General features: G+C 47.4%; 1 protein-coding gene across 1 annotated transcript; it reads right to left on the bottom strand.

The window, feature by feature from the left end:
• Positions 1 to 9: 9 nt before the first annotated feature.
• Positions 10 to 15,304, bottom strand: LOC143506864 (TGF-beta receptor type-2-like). Its single transcript, XM_076996467.1, has 6 exons — positions 15,038 to 15,304; positions 11,118 to 11,268; positions 10,533 to 10,723; positions 5,738 to 6,540; positions 4,704 to 4,845; positions 10 to 217 (listed from the first exon to the last, which is right to left on the bottom strand). Exons 1-6 carry the CDS (start codon positions 15,114 to 15,116, stop codon positions 12 to 14), a joined length of 1,572 nt encoding a protein of 523 aa, XP_076852582.1. The 5' UTR covers positions 15,117 to 15,304; the 3' UTR covers positions 10 to 11.
• Between the last annotated feature and the right edge of the window lie 549 nt (positions 15,305 to 15,853).

Raw genomic sequence — 15,853 nt, forward strand, 5'->3', positions numbered from 1 at the left:
CAGTACGACTGTTAGCGGTTGTGCCCTGCGTGAACCTGAGCGGAGCTGTAATGGGGGGCTGTAATCTGAACACCTTCCTGCCCTCTCACCGGGTGTTTGGTCCAGCCGTTGGGGATCTCGGGACGTCCTCTGTCTCGCAGCACGTTGTCCTTCATGCTCTCCACACAGGGGTGCTCTCGCACTTTAGAACCGAAGGGCGGCTCGTAGTCCTTCACCTCTGTAACACACACACACAACCACTTACACTACAGCTCTAATGTTAGAACAATACATTCTATTGTCGGACGCTTGTCCGTGCGTAGCTGCGAAAGATGCTCGGTTCTGGTTTTAAGAGACAGTGATGTTGGAAGAAGCTTGTTTGTAATAATATTTAGTAATAATATCTGTTCTGTCACCTCCCTTTAGTGTGGATAACCAAACAACAAACACAGTGGAACACCAGGGCGGTCAGTTACTCCAGCAGAGAGCTAACGAATAATATGAAGTTATGATGGTGTGATGTTTGTTTTCTTTATGAAAACAAATTGAGGGAAATATGGGCTAATGACCGGACTGTGCCAGAGTGCTCCAGGGTAATTTCCCCGTGAAATGGAGCTCACAGCAGCTGCAAGCTCATGTCCTGTAACTCTCTCCATTTCACACACACACACACACACACACACACACACACACACACACACACACACACACACACACATGAAAACACCGCGTGCTAGACCAAAATAAATAAAAAAATAAATAGAAGCATCTGTAATATAACGAGAGACTTTCACTGAACAGTGGAATATGTCTTCTATTACAATATTGGCCAACATGAAAGCCATTCCCACAAATGTAAGTGGATGAGTGAGTTTACTTTTGAGAGGGTGTTCTTGATGGGAGAGAATGTTATGGGAGAGTGTGTTATGGGAGAGTGTGTTATGGGAGAGTGTGTTATGGGAGAGTGTGTTATGAGAGAGTGTGTTATGAGAGAGTGTGTTATGGGAGAGTGTGTTATGGGAGAGTGTGTTATGAGAGAGTGTGTTATGGGAGAGTGTGTTATGAGAGAGTGTGTTATGGGAGAGTGTGTTATGGGAGAGTGTGTTATGAGAGAGTGTGTTATGGGAGAGTGTGTTATGGGAGAGTGTGTTATGAGAGAGTGTGTTATGAGAGAGTGTGTTATGGGAGAGTGTGTTATGGGAGAGTGTGTTATGGGAGAGTGTGTTATGAGAGAGTGTGTTATGGGAGAGTGTGTTATGGGAGAGTGTGTTATGGGAGAGTGTGTTATGGGAGAGTGTGTTATGAGAGAGTGTGTTATGGGAGAGTGTGTTATGAGAGAGTGTGTTATGAGAGAGTGTGTTATGGGAGAGTGTGTTATGAGAAAGTGTGTTATGAGAGAGTGTGTTATGGGAGAGTGTGTTATGGGAGAGTGTGTTATGAGAGAGTGTGTTATGGGAGAGTGTGTTATGGGAGAGTGTGTTATGGGAGAGTGTGTTATGAGAGAGTGTGTTATGGGAGAGTGTGTTATGGGAGAGTGTGTTATGAGAGAGTGTGTTATGGGAGAGTGTGTTATGGGAGAGTGTGTTATGAGAGAGTGTGTTATGGGAGAGTGTGTTATGAGAGAGTGTGTTATGAGAGAGTGTGTTATGGGAGAGTGTGTTATGAGAGAGTGTGTTATGGGAGAGTGTGTTATGGGAGAGTGTGTTATGAGAGAGTGTGTTATGGGAGAGTGTGTTATGGGAGAGTGTGTTATGAGAGAGTGTGTTATGGGAGAGTGTGTTATGAGAGAGTGTGTTATGGGAGAGTGTGTTATGGGAGAGTGTGTTATGAGAGAGTGTGTTATGAGAGAGTGTGTTATGGGAGAGTGTGTTATGAGAGAGTGTGTTATGAGAGTGTGTTATGGGAGAGTGTGTTATGGGAGAGTGTGTTATGAGAGAGTGTGTTATGGGAGAGTGTGTTATGGGAGAGTGTGTTATGAGAGAGTGTGTTATGGGAGAGTGTGTTATGGGAGAGTGTGTTATGAGAGAGTGTGTTATGGGAGAGTGTGTTATGAGAGAGTGTGTTATGGGAGAGTGTGTTATGGGAGAGTGTGTTATGAGAGAGTGTGTTATGAGAGAGTGTGTTATGGGAGAGTGTGTTATGGGAGAGGTGTGTTATGAGAGAGTGTGTTATGAGAGAGTGTGTTATGAGAGAGTGTGTTCTGTGGTTCTGCCCTGGAGGACAGGCCCACAGGAAGAGGCTAGGCCAGCATGAAGCCCGGGACAGGAAGTGCCGGGCTGTGATTGGGCCCCTGCAGAGGAGCTGACTCCACAAGAGGACACATCCTGTTTTTGACAAGTGGACTTCCCCTGTTTCAGTTCTAAAACACAATACTCCCTACCAAAAGTACTATTTCTGCTGCTCTGCTTCAGCTCTGGACATACGCTTGACGAGGTAAAATGGAAAAATGTGACACCCACACAGTAAACTGCCTGCCATACGGTGCACAAGGCGATAGCTTTGCTTCACCCTAGAAGAAAGTGCCGGGAAAGAGAAGCCGTTTGTTTTTTCCCCGTCTCTCTCTCTGCCTGTCTCTCTCTCTGCCTGTCTCTCTGCTCCGAGGGCTGTGGCCTGAGTGTGTGGAATGCCGCGGTTTTGAGAACAGATGTCCCTCGGACTGAGTCCTCCCTCTCGAGGCCCGGTTGGTCCACTCTGGCGGAGTGAGGTGGGGAAACACTTTTTAACGACGTCTTCCCTTTCAGATAATCAGTCTGAAAGCTCCACAGACCTGCCTGACATGTTGGGAAAAGGCTAGATGAAAAATGAGGTTTTAGTCTATCCAAGATTGTGGCAGCTAGTCAGGACACAGAACTAGAGGTTATGACATGTTTAAGGGAGTGGGTGGGAATCAATGTCTAGGAGTTTAGAAAGGCAATTTCGGGATGAGGTGTGTGTGTGTGTGTCTGTGTGTGTGTGTGTGTATGTGTGTGTGTGAGAACACTGAGATATTTGAACGTGTAAGAGGAGAGAGGTCTGAGAACACTGCAGTGAATCTGAAACCTATGCTGATGGATGACCTGGCTGTATGGGGGTACCGCCACCTGCCAACCAGCTGCTCTGCCCAACCTCTCCCCACTCCCCACTTCCCCTCTCCCCGCTCCCCACTCCCCTCTCCCCCGCTCCCCTCTCCCCTCTCCCCTCTCTCCACTCCCCGCTCCCCTCTCCCCGCTCCCCACTCCCCTCTCCCCGCTCCCCACTCCCCTCTCCCCTCTCCCCTCTCTCCACTCCCCGCTCCCCTCTCCCCGCTCCCCTCTCCCCGCTCCCCACTCCCCCTCTCCCCGCTCCTCGCTCCCCCCTCTCCCCACTCTCCCCTCTCCCCACTCCCCTCTCCCCTCTCCCCTCTCCCCTCTCCCCCGCTCCCCTCTCCCCCGCTCCCCTCTCCCCACTCCCCTCTCCCCACTCCCCTCTCCCCACTCCTCTGGGGAGGGAGGAGCCGTGTGGGTGGGGCCGTTCCTCAGGCTGGCTGCCTCTCAGCTCTGTGCTCCTCACGGCTCCAGCCAGGGCCGCACCCCATGCTAATTCAGGACACGTTAACAACAACACAGCGAGCCAGAATACAACAGACCAGCCACAGGTTTCCATCCCGCCTTCATGGTCTGTGCTGTCTGTGTCTCCTGCCAGGGAGCGCCAGGCCCGGTGAGCTGCCAAGCATCGGACTCCAGCTAACTCCTGGCCCCCGCTCCCCACTGGGCTAGAACGTTACAGTCTGCCTGGCTGGGAATGTCTCAAGCTCTGCAGATAAGCCTGTAGTAGCTAGGCCCCTAGCACCACTCTCAATCAGAGGGGGGGGGGGGTGTGGATCCAGGAGCATGTAGGCAAAATAAATGGACACTGGGGCAGCGAGCTTGTCACCATGCATGTATGTGCTTGCGATGGTGCGCACGGGGCCCATTAAAATAGCTGACAGCCACACAGGAGGCCTGCCCTGACACAACCAAGGCCCGGGTGCTTGAATGCCAGCTGAGCTCCCAGGAGCGACTGGCTTCCACACGGAGCATAGCGTGCATTACTGAGGAGTCAGAATGTCTTGCACAATCTTTCTGCTCTCCTTTCAGCCTCTACCACACACACACACACACACACACTCCTTACACATACGTTTTGACATGCGAGAGTCGAAACCGGCATCCAAGAATCCGATTGGCTTTAAAAAAGCGGCCGGCGCGCGCATTTGCGCGTACAACGATACGCTCACACCCACAAGAAACATAAAGCCATCTCGGGTCCCACCTGACCAAAGAAGGACAGGAACGCCGATGGTCCGTCTCACATTCTACACATTCCACCCATTCCAGCAGCAGAGCGAGCTGCACGGGCCGCCGTGGTGTGCGGAGGCCTCAGAATAACAGGAAGCAGCAACTTGCTCGGATACGTGGATGCAAGAGGAAGGCGGCGGGCTTTCCGTGCACAGCTCGGAGACTGAGGCCCGGCAACGCCGGCAAAACAAAATGCCACAGCAAAACAGCCAAGCTATCTTAGTCCTGCTTCACCTCGGCAGGTAATCACCGGCTCTGTGGAGATACAACTCCGTTCGTTTGAGGTTGTTGGGGATATTGGCACGAAGCCGTGGTCACACAATTTTTTTTTACTTCTGCAAAATGTGCCATATTACTGCCTGTGTGATTGGTGCTGTCTTGCTAGCTTATTGTTCTTCGGGTGATGTGTGTGGCTGTACGTGCACTGACCTCCGATGGCGTTACACCTGGAAGTCATTTCCCAGAGCACGAGAGCCATGGAGTAGACATCTGTCTGCTTGAAGGACTCGATGTTCTCGAGGTTGATTCTGGACTCCAGTACCTCCGGGGCCATATACCTCGCTGTTCCAACCTGTAAAAAAGAGACAGGTCATCACACGCCCTTTTCTTTGTAGTCTTAACAGTTTAGGCTTTGATCTTGATCGTGGGCTTCAAGAGTTATCGCCAGTTTGAAATACATGCTTGAATCTCCGAGCTGGAGACGCCGTGCTATCTGATTGTGGACGCTCTACAGTACCAGCCCTTTGTTCTGTGTTCACCACACTTGGGCTTCTGTGCGCTTGTGACGCCAGCAACTGTGTCCTTAAATACTTTGATGTGCGAACCAAATCCAAATCAAGCTTCATACTGTGGAATTGACCAATAAAATGATCAATGAAATGTGCGATGTTACACTTTCAAAGTAAATATCAGACAAAGCTACTACAATGTACTATGTAGATGACTCATTTCTTGAGCACCTCTGATATTTGTATCTGCAGCCTATGAATCATAAATTAGGGCATACACAATGAACAAAGGTCACACATGCTCCGAGGCTAAGTGATGCCTGAAGGGACTTTCCCTGCATGTCAAAACACGGCCCTACCCCTCGTCCCTCTCACAGGCATCTAGTCAGCACTCAGCTCTGCTTTAGCTTGGCAGCACGCCAATGCATCAAGCCCATCAGAAATGACAGTGTGGGAGAGTAAGACTAAACATGCAGTACTACATCTAGCAGATAAAGAGCTGTTTCAGTAGCTTGTAAGTTCAGTAGTTGGAAATCTGAGTAAGACTAAACATGCAGTACTACATCTAGCAGATAAAGAGCTGCTTCAGTAGCTTGTAAGTTCAGTAGTTGGAAATCTGAGCATTCCAGGTTTAAGATCATGATGAGATTTTTATTGTTTTTGTCATGGTCCTAGGAATATCCCCATTTTACTCATGCTCTTTTGTGATCCTTGAGGACGCATTTCAGGACTTACTTGTCCACTGTTCGCCAGGTCATCAACAGACAGCGAGTTGTCCAGTCGCAGGCCTAAGCCGAAATCACACAGACAGCAGGTGAAGTCGTTCTTCACCAGAATGTTGGAGCTCTTGAGATCTCGGTGGACGATGGGCACCTTGGGCCTGCCGCAAGGTGTGTGGTCGCTGTGGAGATGGGCCACGCCCCGAGCCAGAGAACCGCCCAGTCGCTGCAGGTCCTCCCAGCTGATGAGGTGGTGGGTGAGGTACTCCTGCAGGTTGCCACGTGGGTGGTACGCCGTGATCAGCCAGTACTGCTTCTCTGCCTTCCTGTCCTCCGCCGTCAGGAAGTGAAGCACGTTCTCGTGTTTCAGGTCGATGTCGGAGAAGATGTCCTTCTCGTTCTTCCAGGAGGCGTACTCCTCATACGGGAAGATCTTCACGGCTACCGTTTGGAACTGCTCCGAGGAGCTCTGCCTCAGCTTGGCCTTGTAGACCTCGGCGAAGCGACCTTTGCCCACCTGCAGGTCCAGCTCGAGGGGCAGCGGTTCGGTGTTGTGGTTCAGGCTGTTGGCGTGCGTGGAGCTACTGTCTGAGCGGTCGTCGTCCATCATGATGGCACAGGCGTCGCTGCAGTCCAGAGCGCCTTTGGGGCCTTTGCGCTTCAGCGGTTTCTTCTTCTCCCACTCGTTGACCTTGCGCCGCTGCTGGATCCTGTACCAGTAAAAGAAGGCGGCGACCAGCACAGCCAGGACCAGCAGAGGCAGCAGACTGACCAGGATCACCGATACCATCGGGGTCTCGATGGTACCTGGCCCCATACCTGGGGACACAAGACAGCAATCAATCTACACAGGCAGCTTAATCAATGCCAGAAAGAATTCCCTATAGTGCAATGTGTGCCATCCACAAAAAAATCACCAACAGCTTCAGTCTTAACCTCTTCAAGTACAGCGTGTTTGTTCTTATGGTAACCAAAGGAAAGCACAGACCTGAGATATACAGATGCTTAGGATGAAGAATCTTCACAAATATGACTACGACTTCTGTTTGTGTGCCTGAGGGAAGCCTAATTATAAAGCGTTATACAGTGAGACTGTTTTGGGGAGCCTCCCTTGTGCTTCAGGAACGTTTACCATGCAGCTCTGTCTGTCTGCCAGAATGGGGTTTGGCATAGCACCCCAAGCATGGCAGGTTTATGTCTGGAAGCGAAGGCAGACTACTGTCAGCTATCAGGGCAGAGAGTGCAGTGAAAGCTTAGCCTGTCTGCAATTTTTAATCTCTCACACAACAAACCCTCACACTCACACACACACACACACACACACACACACACACACACACACACACACACACACACACACACACACACACACACACACACCGCACTACCACTAAGACCCAGACATAAAACACTCCAAAATAGATACCTAGTTCTGGAACATTTAACATGACAATAAAAAGCAAGCCTCGGGGCAGGCTGGCAAAGACAGTAAAACAAAGAAAACTTCAGATTACAGAGTCAACACGAGGCACACTAAAACGTACACATTTCTACTTGTTGGAGTAAAACACTTTTTCAATCACGCAAGCAAAAACCCTTTGCAAAACCACCAAAGTTATTCGGAAGTCATGAGAGTCATTCACACTTTGATTACTGAGATCAAAGCAAATGAAATGAAAGCAAATCAGTGTTTTTGTCCTATTACACAGATACAGACATAAGGTGAGCAAAGAGCTTACACTGGAGATTATCTGCTAAGAGCCTGCTTTTCTCAGGAAATACAATTAAATATATCATTGAGTGTGTTGTGTGTTTATGCCAAGCTCTTTATTCCAAAGAACCCAAAGAAGCTTATTTTTCCCAAAGCTCCTGACTCACTGTTAGTCAAATACAGCCTAATTGCTTCAGCATTCTGTGTTTTATGAGCAACACGGTTCCAAGCAGTGATAGAATGTCGCTCTTTTTTCAATAAATAATAAAAAATGCAAAGTCGATTTAATGTTCAAACTAGGCAGGCAAGTGACTAACCACTAAGCACCTTCATGTTGTTAATGTGGCTCTGTTTCGGCATGTAGAAAATTCCACACACTAAAGTGGAAGAAGACTTATTTTTATCTCTGACTGGCTATAAGGTTATTATATATATTATATAGGTTATTTACAGTAAAACACAGATAAATGATTGTATGTCTATACCAGCACAGCAGTACTGCACAGTGAGTCTGACCACATGCTGACAGAAGCCATACATCCCTGACTACACCGGCCAGCAAGAGTTGTACACAGGTCTGACTAACAGGTTACACTGACCTTTTCTGTTATCTGATGTGTAACTAGATTGCACTTATTTCTTTTCTTCAAGACTGGGATTGGTAGCATGATTGGTGGTGGTGTTGGGGTGAGTGGTGGGGTGATTGTTATTGGTTTGTTTATGGGTTTGTTATGGTTACCACTCGGTTTCGCAGCATGACTCCTGCCATAAACGTGTTTACCTCTCTTCTTTGCATCAACCCTGCCCCCATCTCCCTCTTTGCTCTGTGGCTGACAGTGACTCACTCGTCTCTTTAGCACATCTGCTCGATGACTGGAGACTTGCATTCCACAGTGTGGGGGAAGAAAGAGAGATTTGCGCAGAGCAGACCTGTCAGACGTTCCCCCGGCGCTGTCCCGGCTCTCCTTCTCCTTTAACTCGGACCGAGTGGTGATGAAGGGTCAAGTGAGCATGACCGAGCCAGCGCCTCAGTCCAACTCTGACAGGACAAACGCCACGTATAATGTCCCCACTCCCGACAAGCCCGACAGACGCCGCCGATGAACTGCCCAGCATAGTACATTCACACGTCGGCCACTGACTGTGATCAAGCCTGCTGTGCGTACTAGCTGGAGTCCCATTTGAGTAAAGTAAAACAATCAAATAAACTGGTTTTGGTGTAGTATTCTATTATTTTTGTCATGTATATTTTACTGAATGTAGAAAAGCAAGAGAAAAGTGATGTGACTTGAGGGGATAAAAAACAGCGAGTGTGAAGATCATGATAAAAACGACCGGAGTGAAGGCCACGGCAGACTGCGTGTACCAACAAGCCGCAAAAAGTAAGTGTGAACCTCGCAGTGTGTGTGTGTGTGTGTGTGTGTGTGTGTGTGTGTGTGTGTGTGTGTGTGTGTGTGTGTGGTGCCGGCAGTCGTGCGGGCCTTCCTTCAGTTACGAGAGCTGCTGCGCTCCACATTACATTTGTCCCTCTTCCTATTGAGAAGATCAAGTTAACAACTTCAAAAACATAAGGGGGAAAAAAAAACATGTGTACCAAACATGGCAGATCACAGCAGACTGACGAGCTTTATGAGTTGTTTATTAGAAGCAAATGTGCCGTGCTAATGCACTAGCAGCTATTATTATGAAGAGCAAAAACAGTAGTGGGGCGCTCATGTTTCATTTAGTAATCTCCATCTGTCCTGACATTTTATCAAGAGGTCAATTTAAATGAATGAATCAGGGACTGAAAAACATGCAAGCAATGATCTTCTGTAGTGTTCTGACATTGCCTGGTAATGTTAAAATTACCAGTATATTTTCACTGAAAACGAGAACTGTATTCTTTCTCCCCCCCTCTCCATTTGGCCCTACTGTGATCTTTTGCTTTCTCCTTGCGTCTGTCGTACAACAGGCCACTCTGATGGCAGTCTTCAGTCATCTGACCCCCAGCATTCAGATTCTCACTGCTATTTTGATAAAGCAAAGGTTCAGGGTGCACTACACAAAGTTTCAGTTAATGTTACAAAAATGTTTTGGCAGGGGAACACAATGCCAAGCATTTCTGGTTAAGTAAATGGTGGCTCCATTCCAGTAAGTAAACATGAACTTCCTGTGACACGTCCTCACAGAGAGAAGGAGCGAGGCCTTCTCCTCTGTCAGAAGCCCGGGGAACATTTAGCCTCACACACGTTTTCCATGTTACACACCTGCTTTCAACGTGCTACTCCAACCTTTAATCTAAGTTACTGTACAGCACTATGAAGTCTTAAGATTATGTCTATTATCCAGTGTTTACAGGTTTACGTGTAGCTTTTAAGAATATGTGGAAGGCACCAGAAATGCCTCTAACAGTGAGTGTACCATCTCAGGTTTGTTTACATGCGGGACCACAGAGCCAGAGCAGGCCGTGTGTGCCCAGCTGCTTTGCAGTGTGGTTGTAATGTTTCTGCTTCGAGTTAAAGAGACAGGAAACCACATGTCTAATATCCTCTTCTGCCTGCCCCACAATGCCAGCAGAGCTAGTACTGTGTCAAACAGTCCCCGGATGCTACGCTAGACGGCAGTTGCTGTGGTGTACATCTCATTTCGTGTCTCGTGACATGCTAAATGCTAAAATGTTATTCTGTCTAAAAAAGGGCACGTTATGGTATATTTATAGGACATAGCCACTGAAAGTGGGTAGCTTTGCTCTTAGTTTCGCAGCATGATATATGCTACATTGGGCTTCCTGTAGTCAACACCACCTCCTACAGCAGATGAACTACAGATCTCATACCGTGGTGCTACAGATGTGAGCTATGACTCATTTTATAGCAAAGCTTTTCCTTCTACTCTAACAAAATGACATTCTCACCTCCCCGCAACCAAACACAATGCCAAAACATTACACAATGTTGTAAATGTACACACACTACTTACATTATATTAGGCTACACTATTGCTTTTCAAAGAACACGCATCTTAGTCAACTGCGTCTAATGATGGTTCATGATGGACCATGTGATGGACAGACAGGTGGACGGATAGGGAGGAATGGGAGGACAGACGGGACACTCACTGTGATGGAACACCAGGTTCTCGTTGCACTCTTCTTCTCTGCATGAGCACATGTAGATGGGCCCAGTGTTGGACTCCTGCTCCTTCATGTTACACGTTGTGCTGTTGTAGTTCTCCAGACGCAGGCCATACAGGGGCTTGGACGGGAGGTGACACATCGTCTCAACCGTGTAGTTACCCTCGTTTCTCCTCCTGGAGGCACAGAGCATGTTCACATGCAGGGACACGCCGCACATGGGCATGCACGCGCGCGCACACACACACACACACACACACACACACACACACACACACACACACACACACACATATTTTAAAGGGTTTATAATATAAAGAGAGAGGTACTAAATATAGTCAGTGAAGAATGTTTTCACATCTGTGCTAGCACAATAAACCCATCAAATCCTGAATTTCCTGCCAAAATGAATTCTGATATCATTTCTGAGAAACAAAATGACAGCAGATAACTAAATTGCTTTACTGAAGCACATTTTTTATGTCTGGTGACTGTTATGTTATACATATTTTGTTATAGCTAAATATCTTGAAGATAAAGAAGACCACCGTGTGGGTAGGTGTGACGTACCAGATTGCCACACAGACCTCGTCAGGATCTGGGCAGATTGAGGTAATGCTGCAGTTGGCTTGACACGTGCCCGTCCCATTACAGGAAGAAGGTTGAACATCACAGAACTTACACAGCATCGTCAGCTTGAAGATCCCAGGAACCATCCCACCTAGGACAGAGCACACCACCACATACCGTTCAATCACATGACCACATACTGTCCAATCACATAACGCCCACACTGCTCACCACCACATACCGTCCAATCAAGGCCTGTGCAGGTCTTCATATGACCAGCTTATTCACATTGAGAAGCCAAAGAAGCAGATGACATACAGACAGAGAGAGAAAAAACTTTCCTCTAACTCCAGTCACATTCAGGTTGTCAGTGACCCTGAAGATATTTGTTAGAAGTTTTAAATAAGAAGGGGATTCCAATGCACTCCTCAAAGCCAATCTGCCTGTCCATAGTTCTAACATACCACTCTTGGTAATTAGTACAGACCCCCTTATTTATTATTTTTTACGTGACTTATGTTTGTCAGAACACAGTAAGATTATGGTCTGGTGGTCTTTGGGCAGTGGATCAGGACTGTCTGCATTAATATATTCCACTGAAGGTGTCCCACTTCCTGTCTATAGTGGCGGCCTCACTGGTATGCAGGAAGGGGAAACAGAATGGAAGAGCACCGCTCCATGCTGGTTGTATGCGTGATAAGTACAATCTTGTGTGCTGATCTGCTGGGCCATCTTCTCTCTCTGACCTGTTCAGACCTGTTCTTCTCTGTAGGACCTGTGATAGTTCCCTCAGAATACAGTTATGCCCTACACAAAACACACATGTGCGTCTTTTGAGAAAACCTAATATTCGGTCTTAAACCAGTGGATTCCATTGCTGTACTAAATTCTCAGAAAAATGTGGCGGATTGAAATTGGTGTGGAAACGAAAGAGAGAACCGTTTTTGATGAAGACTGCTAGAGCCAAATGCCAGGCACACTCAGGCACACCTAGGGCAAGACGAGCAGCTGACCACCCTGCTGTAGGCGAGGGCGTGTGTGCGCCCGTGTGGCGGGGCATTTGCAGTCATTAAACACTGTAATGCAGCCCCATAGACCAGCTGTCAGCCTGTGCAGTGATCACACCTCTCCTGATACAAGTCTTCCTCTGTCTCGATACAAGTCTTCCTCTGCCCTGATACAAGTCTTCCTCTGCCCTGATACATGCCTTCCCTGTTTCTGCGTCTTTTACCTCAGTTGTCTAAGAGCATTACATGGTGTCCAGTATATTGAACATAACAGGATGCATAACCATTGTTACCTGCAAGTTAAAAGACCGATGGTAATCTTGTACTGTTCTATGCTATGGGCATGAAAACGTTAAACAGTGCGTGCTCTAACTGAGAGCATGTCAGATTACAGCAGGCTCACTTGGCTCTCCCCAGGGAAGCCCCATCCTCTGTTGCATCCCCCTCACTCCTCCCCTACAGAGCCCCTGTTGAGGATGGATCGGGTGACCTGGATGAGGACGGAAACACAGACGGGGCGGAAACGTGGCTTCCCTTCCTCAGCTAGAATAACAGGCCACTGTGGAGGGTCAGCAAGGTGCTGAGCTGCGCTCTGCATGGGTCGTAGGAGGGGTGCGTCTTCGTTCGGCGAGCACGGTGCAGTGTGCCGGGTGTCAACACGTCTAGCTGTAGCACGCTCCCCACGAAGCCCCCATCGGGTCGGTCTTTGCAGGGACGGACCAGACGAGACGCTCACTGGGGGGCCTCTGGCTCGTCTGCGCGGCCCAAGATGAGACTACATGCGTCACGGGGCCGAGGAAAACGAATACGCTCAAATCAGACGCATCCACATTGAGATTACACGAGTCCTCTTCTTATCCCCAAATAGCTGTTTCTCAGCACCGCACTCAGGGGCCCAGGGAGACAAGAGTAAACATGGGCCGAGACTCAGCACCCGCCCACAGACCCAGGACGTATGCTGCTCCACAGGCCCACAAAAGAGCTCATTCAGTGTGCAAGCTCTCGCACTGCTCCCTGCACTGAAGACCCTTTCACTGGAGTCCATCGCTTCTGATCTGAGCACAAAGTAATTCACACTTCTACAGTTTCCTTTGTGCATTCCACAGGTGCAGATACGGGGCGGTGAATGGCCCCGTGAACATTGCTTTATTAGTGGTATAATTGAGAAGCTAGCGAGCCGCCGTGGGTAGTCTTTCTGCTTTGATCACGCCAGTCAAGCTTGACTGTTGCCACTGAGGTCGTGCTGACGTACAGTGTCTGTCTGCTCACACAGGCTGTGCGGGTCCTGATAACAGGGGTTGGGGGGAGTGGACACCGTTTCGTCTTCAAAGGTCAAACCAGGCAACAGGAATAAAGGGGCACCCTATCTGACGGCAACACACTTCAGTGCAGTCAGACCCAAAGCACATTCAAACAGACCAACAAACACACAGACAAGCAAATAGACAGAATTACCAGCACACACACAAACACGAGAACTAACACACACTTAGAATAAATATTAAACTGGCTGGTTATTGTTTGAATGCCTATCTACTAACCGGGAGGAGGGCCTCAACTACACACCTAAAAAAACAGTGTGGTGCTAGCCTGAACGAGAGTGTGTCTTCTTCTGTGTATCTATGTTTGTCAGCATGTGTACTCTGGCTCTAAATGAACAGTACTGAAAGGGGAAAGGAAGCAAACAGGTAAAACTGATGGTAATACCTCAGTGGAAGTGGCCAAACCCCCATAAAAATGGGCTGTCTGATGTAATGTGCTACATGTAGAGAATAACACATAGAACTACTGCACATGGACATGGACCTGACTGGACAATGGAGTTTACTGGGCTGGATGCTCTTTGTTATAATCTGCTCAAAATCTGCTTTATAATCTGTTCAAAACATGACATAAAGATATAACCCCAAATTGCCTTACATTAGAAGTAAAAGCATTTTTTTCCTAAGACACCAGAACAAGTCTTAATAAGTATTGACAAAACTTATAATTCTTTACAACCAAGTCTTCAACATATGAATTAATCCAGGTGATGCAGAATGCAGGGAGCTTGGTAACGAGCTCACCAGCAGAAAGCACGAGTTCTGTGGGCCCCAGAGAGGAACTACGGGCCTTATCTATCATCTGAGGGAGGGAGGGACTCGTTGGATGTAATTAGCACCTAACTCACCTGTAATCATGGGCTAAAGAATGGAAATTAATGACAAGGGAGACGTGAGCAAACAAACAGCAGTTTGAAGGAATAAAAAGGGGGTCTGGAACTGAAATGTTGCTCTCCCATAGATTACAGTGGCAAAATATCTCTCTAAACCCCAGACAAGCAAAATGTTCTTGCTCAGTACGAGCCGTTTCACAGAAACACACATGTAAAGTTATTCTGTCTGTTATTCTGCATACCTCAAACTGAAATAAAACATATAAACAAATATTAACATTTGATACAAGCAAACAGAAAGACACTCAAGGTTTTAAGACACCTGAGAGAATTGTATGCATTTAAAGAATGGGGGAAATAAAATATTTAGGCTGTGTAAATATCCGTAAAGGAAAATATATATATATATATTCATCTTCATTCATTCCAATATATACATCTTCATAACTGTTGATGGACACGCATCATAACGCCATGCATCAGCAATACGGCGCGTGCGTCATTATAATGAGGCACCTGTGTAAATATGTGAGTTATTACCAGTATTGCGTAACTTGTACGAACTGTGGAAAAAACGCGTTATATCCAACTTTGAAAGAACACGTAGAATTAGATGTACCACAAGGTTGAAGACAACTTTGTCCGATTTTTAAAAACTTGCCAATAGTAAATTGGTCTTGATTACTGCTTAAATATGTTGACGTTTCGAGAATAGTGTAACTATGCGGCTGGGGAGTGTTGGAAGTGTCAGGACTCACCAACTCTGCTATGGTCCGGGACGACTGCAGACACGAAGAACGCGCCCCACCAGAACACACACGACCGATATCGCTCCATTACTGAAACTTCTTCTTTGGGTGCCGTGCATTAATTTTAAGCAATAGAATTCGCCGAGGAGCAGCGCGAGCGCGCGAACTTCACGCGCTCCGTGTGGTGTGGTGAGAGCAGGATCTCGCGCTCCGGGCGCGAGCGCGCTGTGGGTTGAGTCTCAGGATTCTGCTCGCTTGCTTTGAAACAGGAAATCTTTCAGCAAGGGCTGGACCTTCCTCCTCCATCTGCCTCCCTCGCAACACGCTTTTACTCCAGCCTGTAATTATACGCCTTAAATTCTTATTTAGGATATACCACTTAAAATGACACGTTGACAGTATTATGCTCACGTAAAAAAAAACGCGGACTTAAAACACATTGCAGCTGTAACCACTTTTGTAACTTTATTAGTTATTTAATTTTAAGTTGTCTTAACTGAGAGAGAGAGAGAGAGAGAGAGAGAGAGAGAGAGAGAGAGAGAAGAGAGCGAGGGAGAGAGATTATTTGGAGTGCTGGTAGAAATAATTATGGTTGTACCTCCTAGCTACATGCTGAATAGCATACTTATCAGTGAACATAATATGGATGGTCAGTTTGGTACAATACAGTTTTCAGTACAACACTATTTTCAAAGCTTATCTTTTACTTATATAGTGACGGAGAGAAGGAGAGGGAGAGAGAGAGAGGCTGAAAGATAGATGGGTATCACTAAGTATACTATCATGTTTTGTTTGGTATCAACACATGTGAGGCTCCACGATGTA

The sequence above is a fragment of the Brachyhypopomus gauderio genome, unplaced genomic scaffold, assembly GCF_052324685.1.
Source record: "Brachyhypopomus gauderio isolate BG-103 unplaced genomic scaffold, BGAUD_0.2 sc566, whole genome shotgun sequence".
NCBI classification, from domain to species: domain Eukaryota; kingdom Metazoa; phylum Chordata; class Actinopteri; order Gymnotiformes; family Hypopomidae; genus Brachyhypopomus; species Brachyhypopomus gauderio.

Coding starts and splice junctions, on each gene's coding strand:
- LOC143506864 (XM_076996467.1), bottom strand. CDS start 15,116: ATGGAGCGATATCGGTCGTGTGTGTTCTGGTGGGGCGCGTTCTTCGTG. Junction 10,724..11,117: donor GAGGTCTGTGTGGCAATCTG/GTACGTCACACC, acceptor CTGTGCCTCCAG/GAGGAGAAACGAGGGTAACT. Junction 4,846..5,737: donor ACCTGGCGAACAGTGGACAA/GTAAGTCCTGAA, acceptor TCTTTTTTACAG/GTTGGAACAGCGAGGTATAT.